Source organism: Argentina anserina, chromosome 7 (assembly GCF_933775445.1).
Source record: "Argentina anserina chromosome 7, drPotAnse1.1, whole genome shotgun sequence".
In the NCBI taxonomy this organism is placed as follows: Eukaryota; Viridiplantae; Streptophyta; class Magnoliopsida; order Rosales; family Rosaceae; genus Argentina; species Argentina anserina.
This window is the reverse complement of record NC_065878.1, coordinates 17803777-17821332: the sequence shown is the minus strand read 5'-3', so window position 1 is coordinate 17821332 and position 17556 is coordinate 17803777. Positions and strand designations below refer to the sequence as shown.

The following is a 17556-nucleotide window of genomic DNA, read 5'->3' as shown; positions in this document are numbered from 1 at the left end:
GTAGACGCTCTTAGCAACGCTTTTAAAAAATGAAGATAAAAAAATTATTTTTTAAAACGGGCTGGTGTGGCTGCCCTCCATACAATGTATTTAATAGGCATAGAAAACTAAGAGAACATGATCTACTAGCATTTCGTAAGGTGAAGTAATGCAATATATAAGGAGAAAATGATAACCGACAAATCTTCCATATAAAAGTAAATGTATGCTATTTGCCCCTGCTAACATGTACGGAGAAATATGAGTCTATGACATTGTACGTATGGGAATATGGGTTATATCACTTATATGAATATCAAAGAGTATAATGACAGTTTATGTGGGTTGGTACTAATTAGCTTTGCTAGTTTATATGACAGTCTTACTAGATAAGGTACGTTGCTGATCTATGAGAACATCTACTGTATCTCGAAGCTTTGGTTCGTTCACCAATTTCCACTACTTATGAATAGACACAAAACATCAGATCATTCAAACTACTTTGGGACCATTTTCATATCCCAAATCTTGCATTCAATCTGAAACTCGTCCTGATTCCCTATAAGGTTCATGAGCAAAGTTGAAATTCCATCGGCAGATCTATTCATTTACGTGTACTGTATGTATTGATTAGTGATCGATAGAGAAATTGTCATAATTTGTAATTAAGAGAGTAAGAAAAGAAGTCACATATATATAGTCTTGAAGACCCGGGATTTCTTGCATAATAACGGTGCTACTAACTGAGTCGTCTCTTGCTCGTTGGGTTAACGATGATATTGTCGCGTCATATATATAGGCTGTGTTTGGCGCAGCTGTGACTTATACAAAAAGCTGACTTATGCTTATTTTTTAAAATAAGTTCTTGATAAGTAAAGTAGTTGACTGTTTGGTAAACTGGCTTTTAATAAGTGACTTTTAGTGGCAGATGTGCAGAGTGTTTGGTAAACTCAAATTGACTTATGCTTTTGTTCGAAGAATGACCAAAGTAGACATTCAATAATTTTCTTACTTATTGGTAGCAAGTAACATTTTCTTTTTTAAGAGGGATCAAGTAACATCAATTTACATCTTCAACAATATTAAACATTCATGATACAAACTTTTTCGATAAAATACATTCTTCAACAATATCAAACATCGAATTCTGGAATTGTACACCCCTAAACTCTCACAGTGACATCAAATAAGTTTGTGTTCCTCAGTTCCTGCTATTAGCTACGATTAGCTCGTCCATCTTAACCTCTAATGTCTCAGACATATAAACACTATTTTCTACATAAATGCTCATTTTTTTCCTGCTCTGAGCAGTCATCGAATGAGGATGAATATTCACTGTGAACCACAAAAATCCAAAGCTGCAACCAATAGCTCTCAAGGAACCTGCATCTTAAACCAAATTTCTACCTGAAGCCTGGAAAACAAAAACTAGAGACTTGAATACCAAGTTTCAATGCTTGGAAATTTAGGCAACTATCTAATTTTGTATGTGACTCTCATGAACTAGACCTAAACATTAGTCCAGAAACGTAATTGATCAATTGCATCTTGAGAAGTCATTGTTGACAAACAAATTTGGTAGAAACAAAAGAGATTTAACTGATCAAGATGACAGAATAAGTATTGTGATAGATTCCTATTGAGATCCACAAATTCCTACATCTCTCTTATTATGGAATTTTACAGAAAGGTAAAGAACTATGCTGAGATAAATGTTTCTAAGACATAAATTGAAAATCACATCAGGCTGATTGAAAACATGTCAATGACTGCTTAGAAGAATTTTTTTTTGCCAAATAACTATCCTTGGATCTTTATCTTCCTATACCATAATTAAAACACCTTTAATACACAAAAAACTCAAACCAAATCAGATCTCACCACCAATTAAAGAAACACCCAGATGTTGAACATTGAAAACAATTATAAATGCAATCATAGTCATGAAACATACCCTCTGAGATTCTTGGGATTGAATTATCTCTCTTATGGTTGTGAGTAGCAAATGGAATAACTTTCCAACAAGAGGTTGCCTAGATTAGAGTTCGGAAAGATGGAGGAACGAGTCTAACAGAGTGAAAAACTGAGAATGGAGGCGCGATGGTCTTTTTAGGTTTTCCATGTAATTTTCCGGTGGTTTGAAGGTACCCAACGTCATTATCAAAATTTCATTGATACACGAAAGGCTCCGTGTTTTTTCGACTTGTACTTATTTGAAAATGAAGGGAGGACTGACTTCTACTTATGTCTCAAAAACATCACTGACTTTTAAGAAAAGTACATCCGCATGTGTTTACCAAACACCAACTTCACCTTTTCTTATAAGTTAAGCAGCTTATAAGATGCACCAAACGCAACCATAGTCTTTAGTAGTCATGACTCAGGAGAAGCCCTAAGTTCAAATCTTTCTTCTCTAAGAACAAATTGTGGGTTAAGTCATTTGCTATGACTTGGACATTTGGACCCTAATGAAGTCAATTATTTGTGGATTAAATCATTAAGCAAAATGCTCGTAGTGTGTTTTACTTAAACCAGTAGGGCTCCATCCAAGTGAAGAAGGGCCGGGTTCTGCCTAATTAATGATCGATTTACGAACAACTGGTTTTATGCTTAAACAAATGGAGCCTCTATTATTTACTGATATTAAGATCCCAAAACTCGCGGCTGGATGACAGAAAGGGTGAAAGCTACGGTTAATATATAAGTACTTTGGTGTCTTCACAGTCAATGCATGAGTATATATCATCATCATTCTACTTGCGAAACCGCGCACATAAGGCCATAGTATTAGTATATACAATGTTAATTTCTTATGTTTTTGGTGTAGATTATGCATGATTGAGTATGGCAATTGATAAAGTAACAAGTCAAATTAAGCCAGGTGAGGTTAGATTTAGTGCAAGCCAAATGTGTTGATTATTGAAAAATATATATATGTGTGTAAATCTGAATTCACTAGATTGTGTTTAGAAGTTGAGCAAGTGTCGGACCAATTGAAGGCAGCAAGACTTCCATTAATTTGACACTTAAAAACGTATGATCTAATTAATTACACTGATATATATGGAGATTTTCCAATTATCATGATCATCTTGTTGTGAATTAGTCGAACACTTCCTAAGTAATTGATAATTAGACTTATTTTTCGGTCACGTTAATTTTTTCATCTCAACCGTTTAGATCGATTTTAGGTATATAATAGTAGATTAGATATATACATTTTCAGCTAATTTAATAATTATTAAGGTATCAAAGTAGATCAAATGAATGAATTAACCAAAACTGTCAAACATGAACCGTTCAAGTTCATGATAAGTAAATCACATTTAATAATGTCTTGACGATTGTTAATTTTGATGAATTTTTTCAAGGACAATCTACTCATATATATCTAAAAACTAAACGGTCGAGATATGAATATGAGATCGAAAAAAGTGTGAATTAAAGAGATCATCAACAAGTCCTCAACAAGATGGTCCTTATTTAAAAAAACACACATATATATATATAGACATATATTCTCAGGTCCGGACGTTCGGACTTTCCGTCCGGATTTCCGCCATTTCTCCACGATCCGGACGCCGGCGACGCCGTTTATTCTCGCTGGAGTGACACCATAATTTCTAGACGCTGCTATGATGAAGAAGAAGGCAAAAGAAATCGGGATCGGAGGTCCACCATGATCGGTGGTGAAATTCTGAGTGAGGTTGATGTACAAACCTTCGGTCCCGATTTCTTTTACCTTCTTCTTCATTGTAGCAACGTCTAAAAAGGTGTGGTGTCACTTTGGCGAGAAGAAATGGCGTTTCCGGCGTCCGAATCGTAGAAAAACGGCGGAAATCCAGACAAAAAAAAACATCCGGATGTCCGCAGCTGAAAAACACTATATATACCACTTCAATTTCCCTCTTGGATCGATTATTAGGAGTGCAGTTCTTTTTCCAATTAGATATCTAGGTCAAGAGATCCAAGTACCAGCAAGAGATTGATAACTCATCAAGACCTCTATGAAATAGAAAGGTGATACTGTGATAGCAAAGATTTGGTATATCATCCATATCAATCATATATATATGGTACCAATTACTGAAAAGAAGGCCGGAAAGATAAACATGCATATCGAATAATCAAGGACTGATCGAGAAGCTATATATATACACAGAGAGAAAGAGTGCTGATGAAAAACTGAGAATACTTGACAAATAAGCTAGGCACTGGCTATATAGGAAGCTCTACCAATCATGCACTCTTGCTTAAAGCTCTACCTTATATACGCTTCATGTTCTTCTTCAAGCATCTTCTTTCTTTGTTGATCGATGAAATATTCTATCTAGTTTTTTTTTTCTTTTGAAAAGCAGAGTATCTAGTCCCAGCTAGGTGCCTGCTATAATATTATTTATAGGATTAATGAAAGACGTCAGGGGACGTGTGGCTAAATCCCGAGAAATAACATAAACATGACTGAATAATAATACACTATGCCAATTATGCCTTCAGGCGACATATATATTGTGTCGCTGGAAAAAATTCAAATATGTCGGCTAGTAGCATGTCATTATTATAGCTGTCAGGCGACATATAATATATGTCGTTGTAAAGTGTATCAGACGACATATGATAAAAAAGTCTTATGTCGCCTCATATTAATTCCAGAGACAGATATTATGTCGCATGATATTCGTTTCAACGATAAATATTATATGTCGCCTGATAGCTTTAACGGTGACAGGCTAGTAGGCGACATATTTGAATTTTTTTCTATGAGGCGACATATTTGAAACCCTCTTTTGACTGTCTAATTAGTTTTCTTATGACATATAAAAAGTTGTTGTAATTCTTCTGAAAGAACAAATATTAGTCGCAAGATTTGATATAAGGCGACATATAACCTCCCATATAACATTTTTTCCATATATATGTCGTCTGAGTGTTAGTATAACATCATTTAACGTCTTACTTGTTTTCATATGTGTTGATGTTGCACCCTTGAGACGTCATATGTTTTGTTCTTTTGTGTTATCTTAGTATCAACAAGCCAATGGATATCAAAAGGTTTGTATTGCTTCTATGCAGCTGAAATTACACATATATGTTGTCCATGTCTCTTTAAGATAACACATTCCAAATAGAATATTGCTTGCATACAGTTTCATAAAAACCTGATCAAAATCAATCATCATAAAATTATTTCTATTATAGTTTACATTCGATGGTATATATTATCCTTGCAACACAAAAGCATCATAAAGTACTACAAGTATGAATTGTACACAAAAGGTAACCAACTAAACACCTTGTACATGCATCAAATTAAAATAGCTCGCAAAAGACACAACCCCCACTAGGCCAATTATTCTCCATAGTGTAATATCTTCCCACACTATATTACCTTATCAGGCCAGTCTTGGTTTTTGTCCTCCACAATCTCCTTCATGTAAAACATCACGAAAATCCCACCACTTTTCACCCACTGCTCATGAATTCCCTGCATTTATTAGGTTCAGTATATCAACATCTCCACAAATTGGAAGTCAATTACATTACCAACATTACATTTATGGATTCCAATAAGAGATTTTGTATGAGGAAGTGAAATCTAATTCCCAAGCATTCTCAGAAACAACAATCCAATCAACATAGTAAATGTTGGTCAGCTACAAAATATCAACTATAAATTGCTGAAATACCATAGAATAAAAGCAAGGGAGAATTAGAGAGAATTTGGAAAAGGCTATTTCACATGAGTCCTTGCCAAGGCTATAGATGCCTCTAGGGAACCTAAATAACATTATAATGTCGTTAACCATCCATTAACCAATTCGGCATTTCCAAAAACAGAACACTGATTGTTCTTACCTCAATCCAAATTTAATGGAACGTAGCTCTACATCTTACCTCAATCCAAATTCAAGAACTCTCCTAGCTCTCTTCCGTTCTTCCAACTCAAATCAATTCTCACCATTTATCCATAAATTCAAAGGATTGTATTAGAATTCAATCCATCACAAAACAAATACTCTAAAATGAGGGAAGATATGATAATTACCTTTCGGATTCGTTCCTGGAACCCTAGCTGGTGTCGCACACACTACCTCCGAGCTCTAGACTTTTGGGTTACATCCTCTTATGTCTCTAGAGACTAGTGATGACGACGGTGGTATAATGAGGAATAGGCGGAACAGAATGGCAGCAATTGGTGATGGCGGAGTAGAAAGAGGTTGCCACTAGATTTCAGGTTTTGGGGGTTTGATCGGAGCAATGTGCTAAATCGATTTGTGCTGGTGGTCTGACTAATCGGTGGCCGGAGTTGGTCTTACCGGTGTCGGCAGAGGGAAGAAAACAGAGAGAGCTCGGGAAAGAAGGAAGGAGGAAGAAAAAGAAAGGAAAGAAAAAAGATGAATCGGGGGGGGGGGGGGTGCGGCTGAGATGAAAAAATTTAAAGTCCAAGGTGTTTGTGAAGAGAGAGAAAGAGAGCTCGGGGATAGATAAGAGGAGAGCGGCCAAGAGGAAGAGAGAGAAGAAACTAAAGACTAGGTTTTCTCTCTTCTTTTTAAATAGTTGTTGTAAAATATGATCTTGCCCTTCGACTAAATTTCATAATAACCTTATAATTTTCCATTACACATTCTCTACAAATTCATCGATAAAAAACAACCTTTCACATTTATAGTGTAAACCCAAATTTATTTTGTCCTTACTATTAGACTTATTTGTCGACAACGCACTTAGTCGATTCCTCAACTCGTGCAAGGTTCTAACGTCTCACTAACCTCCAACTCACTTCCAACACTAAATATTTTTAATAATGCACTTAATATACAAGGTTGCACAAGTTGGAAGCATTTTCATACATTTTTAATTAACGTTTAGACGACATATAAATGTCGTCTTATCTAGTCAACTATAAAACTATCTAAGGTGGGTGGTTTGGGAGGGAGATCAAGTCTCATTTCACTATATATATATATATATATAGTATTACTGCAAAAGTTCAGGAAATTAATCTTATATATAAGGAGACATATAAATGTTATTTGATTTAAATCAATGAGGTCAAATATGAGACGACATATTAATGTCGTCATATATAGTCAAGTATATGAGTAACTGAGGCAAAATTTGGGAGGGAGATAAAGTAAATTTCAGCGATGTATTCCTTGAAAACTTAGGCCATAAAGCTCAGGCGACATATATATGTAGTCTCAATGTCACTACATATTGGGTGTTTCAAACTTCATTTATATGTTGTCTGACTAACACCATTAGACGTCACATATATGTTATCTGATTGTCATTATCATTTCAGTTAACTATGGGTTGTTTCATATGACATTTATATGTCATCTCATTAACACCACTAATTTAGTCAACTTTGGGTGTTTGAGAGGGAGTTGAAGAAGTCAAATTTCGATATCCCTCTAAATTATGCTCCAAAATCAGACGACATAAATATGTCATCTTATTGTTGCTTCAATTTTTGGTCAATTTTAGAACCTCTCTAGAATTAAGGCAAAACCTCACACGACATATATAAGTTGTCTAAATATTACTCTTTTTTCAACCTAAAGAATTTTGAATTTATGACTCTATTCAGACGACATATACAAATATATATGTCACTCTAAACCTCCGAACAACACTTAACCCGACATATGTCGCCTGATATGTGTTGTATATAGACAATATTGACATAGTGATAGGAGCCTCATCTAACCAAACATCATTAAGAAGTAAGAACTCCTAAACTAGCAAGGTGAGCTAACTTGTCGGCTGCACCATTTGCTTCCCTGTAAATGTGCCGGATGCTTATGGATCAAAAGGCCTTCATATACTCTTTACAATTCTCCACAACCTGACCCATATCAGAAAAATCCTCCTCCCCTCTTTTGTAAAGATGTTACAAGTAGGATAGAATCACTCTCCAACTCAACTTCATCCCATCCTTGGTTCAACCCAAGTAACAAACCAATTCGACAAGCCTCAACTTCCATACTAAATGCGGAAAGATCATGATCGAAAGGTTTGGCAACAGATGCGATTCCCACACAGCTCATTACCTCCATGAATTTCCAAAAATTGTTGTGTAGTGTATGTACGTTACACGTGTATATATATATATATATATATATATATACAGTCATTATCCAGAGTGAAGCTTCACTCTGAAATTTCAGAGTAAAGTTCCAATTTTGACACACTTTTCGGTCAAATGTTTTCACCATAAGTAATTCAATATTTAGGTATGCTATTCAAGATCATTTCTACAAAATTTCATCTAATTCAGACATCGTTAAGGTATTAAAATTAGATTAAATCAATGAATGAATTAAAATTGTTCAACGTGAACCGTTCGTGTAAATATCAATTTTGAAAGCTCAAACCATTGTCAAATTGGACGAAACTTTGTAGAGATGATCTTGAATAACATGCCTAAATATTGAATCGCTTATGGTGAAAAAATTTGACCGTAAAGTGTGTCAAAATTGGAACTTCACTCTGAAATTTCAGAATAAAGCTTTACTCTTAATAGGAAATATATATATATATATATATATCTTGCCTAAAACTGTAAAATGGCATGAAACCTCAGAGCCATGCCATATAATGCTTTTCGAGACCATTCCTGAACTCTCAGAAGGCTTTTAATCTGAAGTTCACATAAATGTCCAAACATGCATGATCATAACGAAGTCCAAAATTTTACCTATATGTTTTCGTCAATAAATTGATTACTGAGATTGCATGAATGCCATTTCTTACCTAAACGTACAAGTACATGACCGATCACTGCAAATGGTTAATTTCTAAAATTGTACATTCTCACACTGAATTCGAAGTTAATGCTCGATAGAAAATGAAACTTAACAACTTCATATAATGATCTCTCAACAATACTTCAAACCTACAGGGCCAGAGAGCACACTATGCCAATCACGGTGATGTTGATCTGTGCGCGGATGCGCATCAAAATCTATCGTAATAGTACGTGCAATGTTTAATTAGTATAGATCGAAAAAGGATTACCAATTTTTCAAGTTATCGGCTATTCATAAATAGTGCTTAACAAATATGCTTGATTAATTAGGAAGAAAGATGGAGTCCTGCTATGTGACGCAAAATCAAGAGGGTACAAACATTGTTAGAATAATATTTGCTTGGATTCAGTGGCAGATCCTGGATCACAATATTAGAGATACTTGAACTTTTCTACAAAAAAAAAAGTAGTAGAGAATATCGATAGTGCGAGATAATTTTATTAATCGAAACTAAAATTTATACACAAAATTAATATAAATCTCTCGCACATATTAAAATTTTCTCGCATATTAGTCGATGAATATTCGATCTCTGTAATCACCTCCTCATCATTTAAGATTCAACATTCTATTTCTTAATATAAATTGACCAATGAAGACTGAAATATTGAAGGTTGCAGTTGGTCATGAAAATTTAGAGAAGATATGGAAAAATAAATTTGAATATTTTAACTTCCAAAGTCTACATTTCTCATAAAATCATGAAATAATTTGATTTGAATGCTTTTGTTTTGGCTCAAGATTTTACATAATAGTATAATAGATTATATTTGAAAACGTACAATGGTAGTAGTGTCAGAGCGCATCGTAGCCTAGTTGGTTGAGGGGGACGCGCTATTGAGGGTGTGGAAGAACCAAAGAAGTGTGAAGTTGAGGAAGAGAGGAAGTCAAACCGGAGTCTACGGGAGATTTAGGGATGCTTCAGGAAACCCAAGCTAAAAAAATAAAGTTTTATATACCTATATTTTTTTTCTTTTACCTTAGATTGGGGAATGCTTGAGCAACCCCATAGACTAAGGTAGATCCGCCCCTGCTTGGATTAGAGCCGGTTAGAATCTCATGTTGAAGAAGTGGAGAGACATCTTAAGGTTTAAGTAATGGTACCACACATGAATGTCGAAAACTCTTGTATTAAAACCTCATGCCCGACCTTCACTAGTGGATAAAGTCGGTGGAGTACTAGCATTATCGGACTTGACTATGTGAGGGTAGACATGTTGACCGCGTCGGCACACTTTTTGCAATGTGTTACCATCTATGTCATAATGTAATTTAACTTATATGTTACTTAAGAATTTGTATATTTTAGGTCAACATCACTTAATAGTAAGACATTTAATTAAACCTTTTTCGATGTGTGAACGACTCGTTAAAGCATGAAATTTCCTATATTCCTACTACTTGCCATTGAAAAACAAAAGGAAAATCCGACATGAAGACGAGTCGAGCATGGATGTGGAGCCACGTTTGGTCCCCCACTCCCCCTCCATACAATTTGAATTGAACTGCCTTCATTTTCATGGTCTACTTTCCTATCTCCCCCTAACATGGTAGGCCACTCTTAGCAATATCCCCCACCCCTCAACACTCTTTGTCTCAACTCCACCACTTGACTCATCCACTATAAGCCGCAACTGTTGAAATTCACTACCAAATTAACCTTCTTTCTCTTCTATTCTGAAAATATGATCTTGAATTAGTGTGACAGAATCAGGGTTTTTATCAATGAAAGTAACCTGAAGTGAATCACAGTAATGGAATTTGAGAAAGTTGGAGGCTTGGAATTCTGTGGGTTCTTGATAGGAAAAGAAAAAAAGATTACTCCTTTAGTCCTTTTGGGGTAGTTATTTCTTGCTCATAATATTTCGAGTAATGGGCATGTGCAGCTGACATGTCTAATTCATGTGGCATTAAATCACAGGCTTTAAATCCCATCTTCTTTCTCCAATTGTTTCTGTTCAGTTAAAAATAGAATATACCATGTGAATCATGGAAATTTCCTCATAGATATTTTGAGAAGCTCAAATAATATTGTACCAGAATTCCATCTGACAGACCAACTGGTCCATGTTTCAGAGGGTATATCATTTCATACGATGATATTTCATACTTACTTGTTCTAAAGTAAAAACAAAAGGTGAAAAGAAAAATGAAAACTTTCTCTGTCTCTGACTGAGACGACTCAGAGACAGAGAGAGAGAGATAGAGATTAGACAGTAAAGCCAAGCTCACCCATTGATTCCTTCATTCCCGGGCTGAGCTTTACTACATGTGTACTGGGTCACCACTACACTACAAGGCACCATGAGGTAACAAACCACTGCTAACACTTCAGCGTGTTATGTTCTTCATTAGTTTCATAGCTCTGTGAGTTTTCTTCATCATTATTTGAACCAAATATGCAAGCCCTCCTTGTAGTGTTTTAGTTTAGAAGATACTTGGAGAAAGATGTTACGCCTTTTGGGTGTTGGGATTCCATTGTTTTAATATGGGATCTGCAGACTTGCAGACAAGCTTGAATTTTCACAGCCCCATGTGCAACACCCTACTTATTTGGTCAATCTACTGAGTGAGGCAAACGCAAGAAAGAGAAAAGGAATTCAAGTTTGGAAATTTTAAACCATAGGAAAAACAACTCATCACAATCATTGGCCTTCTGTAAGAGAAAGGCCAAGTCTTTATGAATGTGAGGCACAGGGAAGTCTCACTTTGCTATTGTAGGTTTTATTTTTAAGTCTCTGTAGAGTGATTCTTTGCAGAATCAGATAGTCAGATATATTGGGATCTGGCTTTTTATAGGTTTAAGTGCCCTGTAGATAAATTCACTGGAAACCCAGAATTGTGTTCGGGATTTGTGCTTCTGGGTTTCTTTTGAATTTTGTTGTAATTGATCTACTTGTGCAGGAATTACTTCATTTGAATTGTTAATGTTTTGAGTTTTGATGGGTTACCAAAACTCTCTATTTGCATCTATCTGCATTTTGCTACTTTCATTTGGAGCTTGTTTTGCTTCTTCTATTCAAGATCAAGTGAGGGATAGAATAACACAGTTGCCAGGGCAGCCGGCCAATGTGGGGTTCCGCCAGTATTCTGGTTATGTCACTGCCAACGAGCAAGCTGGGAGAGCATTGTTTTACTGGTTGGTCGAATCCCCAGCACATCGGGGACCGGAGTCCAGACCGTTAGTGTTGTGGCTCAATGGTGGTCCAGGCTGTTCTTCTGTTGCTTATGGAGCAGCTGAAGAGATTGGACCTTTTCATATTAGACCTGATGGAAAAACCCTTTACTTGAATCAATATGCTTGGAACAATTGTATGTGTTAACTTATGATGCATTTTCTCTCCATTAGCCACTAATAATTTTGGATTGTTCTAAATGATTTCCAAATATTTGCAGTGGCAAATTTGCTTTTCCTTGAATCGCCAGCTGGTGTTGGATTTTCATATACGAATACATCTTCAGATTTGTATACAGCTGGGGACAAGAGAACAGGTTGTTATTCACTTTTATTTTGTTGTTGTTATAGTATTCATCAGTGTGTGAGGGACTTGCATTTGGAATATTCATGGAGTGTCTGAACATAGTTTCCTTGTTTACAAATTGGTTTGTGGCTTTCCTGATTTCCCCTTTTGAGTATCTGCGTGACTTGCGTTTGTAGCTGAAGATGCATATACGTTTCTGGTAAATTGGTTCGAGCGGTTTCCACAGTACAAGCACAGAGATTTCTACATTGCTGGAGAAAGTTATGCAGGTGCTGAATTACTCTACCTCTACCTAATTTACACCCGTCCCTCTTTTAGTTTCATTTGTACTCAGTTTTCTACTTGTACACTCTTAGATATCATGATTACAAGTGCATCTTTGAATATCACTTTCAGGTCATTATGTTCCTCAGCTGTCTCAATTGGTTTATGAGAGAAATAAGGGAATTCACAATCCGGATATCAATTTTAAGGGATTTTTGGTAAGAATGATTCTCTTGAATTGCAGTGATGTGCAAATGTAAAGTTATACCATTTACTAATGCCTACTATAATGTACTAAGATTCTGTTCGAATTTAGACGTCAATGTTTTTGTTGATTATTTATCTCTACCAGGTAGGAAATGCGGTGACCGATGATTACCATGATTTTGTTGGCACATTCGAATACTGGTGGACACATGGTTTAATATCTGACTCCACCTATCGGGTACTGCGAGTTAAGTGTGACTTGGATATCTCTCAGCATCCATCACTGGCTTGCATGGAGGCCCTCAAACTAGCAGCTTCGGAGCTAGGAAACATTGACCCATACAGCATTTTTACTCGTCCTTGTAGTAGCACTGCAGCACTAAAGCGCAACTTGAGGGGCCATTATGTAAGTTCTGGCCCTTCATTTCCTTGTTCTTGAGATTTATTAGAACAATTACCATTCTCTAATTGTACATATTTTTAAGTTAGGTTGGTGGTACACGTATATGCATCTCTTTTTTTTCCTTCACATGTATGATAGGAATTCCGCTCAAGGAAATATTACCTTCACACAGATGGTCAATGTATATGCTAGGACACTGTGTAAAGTCACTGAGATATGATTATAAAGGAACAAACAGTTTTGAAATTCTTAGACTTTAATTTGTTGTCTCTAGTGGGTTCACTGGAGAATTCTTTGCTTGGTAATAAGTTAATAACTTATTGATCATAAATTACCGTATGGAAATCTTATGGGGTCTTATAGAGAAAATCAGAAAATATGCATCTCATTGCAGTCCTTTTCTTCAGACCCAAAGTTTTATGTTATCTTGGTTAACAAGTTCCCTACCTTTTTAGCTGTCAATTACAAAGCCTCTAGATTCATTGAAGATAAAATTTCTAATTGGAACTTTGTGGTTCACATAGGTGAAATTACTTGCTTAGAGTTTATTTCTACCTTACTTATCATTAGTATACTCGGAACTCTGCGAACCGCACCTTTATCTCCTTAAAATCATTCAGAGGTCTTTGTTGGTTAATTTTGATCTTTTTAACTTCAGCCATGGATGTCCAGAGCATATGATCCATGCACTGAGAGGTATTCCGAAAAGTATTTCAACCATCCAGAAGTTCAAAAGGCACTCCATGCAAATGTAACAGGACTTTCGTACCCATGGAAAACTTGCAGGTAGACTATTTCTTCTTGATATTCTTGTGCATGTACTTGTATAGCGATCTTTAGATGTGGTGCATATTGTGCAGTGATGTTGTTGGAAACTACTGGTCGGATTCTCCACAGTCTATGCTTCCAATTTATCAGGAGCTCATTGCTGCTGGTGTCAAGATATGGGTATACAGGTAGCTTATCACATTGCCAAATTTCTTCTAAATTCCTTGAATTTCTAGCATTCCAATCACTTTAGTGTTGTTTGCCGGAAAATTTGATTTATAATACTGTAGAACAATACTAGCTTAGCACTAGCAGTAGCAGCGACAGAAGTGGTAATGGTGAAGGTATCTAGAACCAGTTTAGCTTAAGTTTTTGTTATCCCCTTCAATAAGCTGGTAACGGGCATGTACGATACACAAAATTGCTAAGGATAAAATGCACTATCAGTAGCAAACCTTTTTGTATTTTCACTAAAAAATTCACTCACGAACAGCTAGACAGGGTTTCATTATGTTGTACTTCATGTTGAAGCATCTGTAGCTTGTGGATACTGTTAAGTCTCCAAGGTGTTGTGTGCTCCTGACAGTGTTGATGATTTGGTCTGAAATTAGAGCCTTAGAGGTGTTACAGACCTCCTTTGGGAACTGTACTTGGACAAATAAGGACCAGGAGGATGATTATAGAACACTCTTTTTTCGGTTTGGGAATGTGGAACAGTCTTTAGGCTTCCGATTCATTATGTGATGAAGTGATAATGAAAATTTTAGTGTGCTGATGGAAATGGAGTTGATTCAGAAGCATGATTTAGTTTAGATTATATAATTAAACTCAAGAACTGAAGACCGGAGGTTCACGTTGTTACAGTTGTGGGGTTTAAACTTCAATAGAGGCTGGATATACTATTTCTTTTGGATTTGTTTATGAAGGCTTGCTAGTAGTTAAATTTGCACGGTCTTATGGATTATGCTCAATACCCTTAACAATTTTCCTACTTAGTTGTTAGTTTTACGATGTGCATTCTGTATCTGACATGGAATGATGAACACTTTGTCCAGTGGAGATACTGATGCAGTGGTTCCTGTGACGGCCACGCGTTACTCCATTGACGCCCTGAAGTTACCAACCATCACCAACTGGTCTCCGTGGTATGATACCGGCAAGGTGAGTGTTGTATATATGAGGATGCTCTTTATGACAAGAAACTTGAATTGCATTATGTTTTTTTTTATATCAGAAGTTGAAATAACCAAATCAATTTATAAAGAACTGTAAAATTTTCCACTCATGTATTATAGGTTGGTGGCTGGAGCCAAATATACAAGGGGCTGACATTAGTCACCATCACCGGAGCTGGACATGAGGTCCCACTCCATCGACCTCGTGAAGCTTTCATCCTTTTCAGATCATTTTTGGAGAACAAGCCAATGCCTAGTTAATATCAGACCAATCTTATTCAAAGATTAATTCTTGCTGATTAAGCAACACAAGCACCTGAAATTCTCAATTACCATTCTTCATAGACAAACGCCTTGAAGATGGAAACGATGACAAAATAAGAGAAGTATTCATCTCGAATGCCTCTCCATTCTTTACCAAAGCAGCATCAATTTCGTTTTGTTTCTGCAGTTGCTATCTGGGTATTGGATAACGGATAGCATCCATGAGAAGGAAAGCTACTGATAAGAGCAATTGTACTATACATAGGTGGATTCTTCATATTACAAGATATCAATTGGGTTTCAGTTTAGTATAAGTGTTCTCATCAGTGAAATTGTACTGGTATGTTTGACATATATATACAGTTTTCTCCGCAAGTTCTCAAAGCTTTTACATTTTTATAAGTTTAGCATCTTTCAGCCTTCTTTTCTCTAAATCTATCTACTTTTTGTATGCTTATACTTCAGCTGCATTTATCAATCATATCTTCTTTCTTTTCATCGTTAATCATATTCCTTAGTTGTTACTTGTTAAGATCAATCATGCTTGTGTATCAATATACATCGATCTGGCAGACGTACGTCGATCACATATTCCTTGTTTCTGTCAGTGTGAGTCATAAAATGTAATTTAGGGATGTACATCATGTAGTTAGTTCTTACATATTATGTATATGGTAGTACATAGTACATAAGGTTGTAGTACAATGTAAACTCTATATGTAGCTTCCCATGTGAGATGAATAGATACTAGAAAATTCATTCTCTAAATTGTGTCATATTTGACTCGGTATCAGAGCAAAGATTCGAAAAGACTTTGTCTCTTTGTTTCTGCTACAATCTATTTGTGGAATTAAAACCCCTTTTGTTAGGATTTGATCATGTGCAAGTGTTCGACATCGTCCGTCTTTGTCAATTTCTGTTTGGTTGTTTTTTCGACTGTTCGGGCACCCAGCGATTACTTTGGGCACCCAATCCGCTGTCGTCGTCAAACCTCGGTCGGCGTCATTGTTTCTCTTTTCTGCGCCGCCCGTGTCGGTCCTTCAAACCCAGCACTGCCATCAGATCATTCGATCTCTTCCCCGATGTCTTCGATTTATGATCCGCTCCTTGGCAGTCCAGTCCTGACCCGAGTTGGCGTCTCTCGTCCGAATTCTTCCGGCCTCTTCTTGGTTCTTCCCGATCTGTCCGCCCGCTCTAGGTCAGCACCAACGTCGTATCCCAGATCTACCTGATTCAGTTCGACCCGTTTTGGCACCTAACTTGGTTTGGCTCGACTCATTTCTTAGTCTGACCCAGTTCATCGGGCCCAATTACTCTTGGCCCAATCCTTTTTTTTGTCCTCAGTACGAGTACACATGCTGCAGTGCACCAATAGTGAAGGTTCACCAGAGGCAGGTTTCATATCAGTTTTCAGTGTTTAAAAAAAAAAAGTCTCGTATGTACGTTGACAATTTGGATTCTTGGGTTTATGAAGGAGAGCTTGATGTTGAGTTTCATAACTTTGAAATGATCAGTAGAATCTAGGTTGTAAGGAGATCACCTGGTTATGCTTTCATTAATTTTGTCCACATGAGAGATGATGAGAATGCTATTCGTGAGTTGGATGGCAAGAATGGTTGGAGAGTTGAGTTCTTGCATGACTCTAGACATGTGTTGGGCCAATACTGCACAAGTGGTAACTTTTCTGTCACTTCAAAACCTCGAGCTAGTGGTAAAATCGATATGGCTTTGAAAGTTTATAACTTTGTTGGTTCTGATACTTGGATTATTGATTCTAGTGCCTCCGATCATATGACTTATGATAAATCATACTATATTACTGAGTTATCTCCTCCACCTGTGTCATATGTCACTAATGCTAATGGTGAGGCTTTTCCTGTGTTAAGGAGATGGTCAGTTCGTATCACTCATACTTTAGAACTTCATAATGTTCTATATATACTTGATTTATCACATCACTTGTAATTTGTCCTCCAATTGAACATTGAGTCTCGATGCTCTATAACCTTTTTCCCTATGTATGTGATTTTTTAGGATCTTCTCACCAGGGAGATACTCGATCGGAGGGATTTGAGGGGCAAACTGTTTCACCTGGATCAGACATATGCAGGACAGAAACCAGGAGCACAACCACCCACAGCTCTGACAACAAGTTCTAATAAGATAAGTGAAATTTGGTTGTGGCATCGTCGATTGGG

The 17556-nt window shown here is 36.5% G+C and overlaps 2 protein-coding genes across 4 annotated transcripts in view; one reads left to right on the top strand and one right to left on the bottom strand.

Annotated features, from left to right (window-relative positions):
* LOC126802605 (mitochondrial import inner membrane translocase subunit TIM14-1) overlaps positions 1-17556 on the bottom strand; it is a 258334-nt gene that overhangs the window by 98242 nt on the left and 142536 nt on the right. The window lies entirely within an intron of this gene.
* On the top strand, positions 10991-15737 carry LOC126802583 (serine carboxypeptidase-like 27). 3 transcript variants are annotated; one of them, XM_050530227.1, is made up of 10 exons: positions 10991-11104; positions 11700-12107; positions 12192-12287; positions 12454-12546; positions 12674-12759; positions 12894-13154; positions 13810-13937; positions 14012-14107; positions 14975-15080; positions 15215-15735. In XM_050530227.1, exons 2-10 carry the CDS (start codon positions 11738-11740, stop codon positions 15353-15355), a joined length of 1377 nt encoding a protein of 458 aa, XP_050386184.1. In that variant the 5' UTR covers positions 10991-11104; positions 11700-11737; the 3' UTR covers positions 15356-15735. The 3 variants fall into 3 exon arrangements, with proteins under 3 accessions (XP_050386184.1, XP_050386185.1, XP_050386183.1); XM_050530228.1 differs by lacking the exon at positions 10991-11104 and having other exon boundaries at positions 11121-12107; positions 14975-15064; positions 15215-15737; XM_050530226.1 differs by lacking the exon at positions 10991-11104 and having other exon boundaries at positions 11121-12107.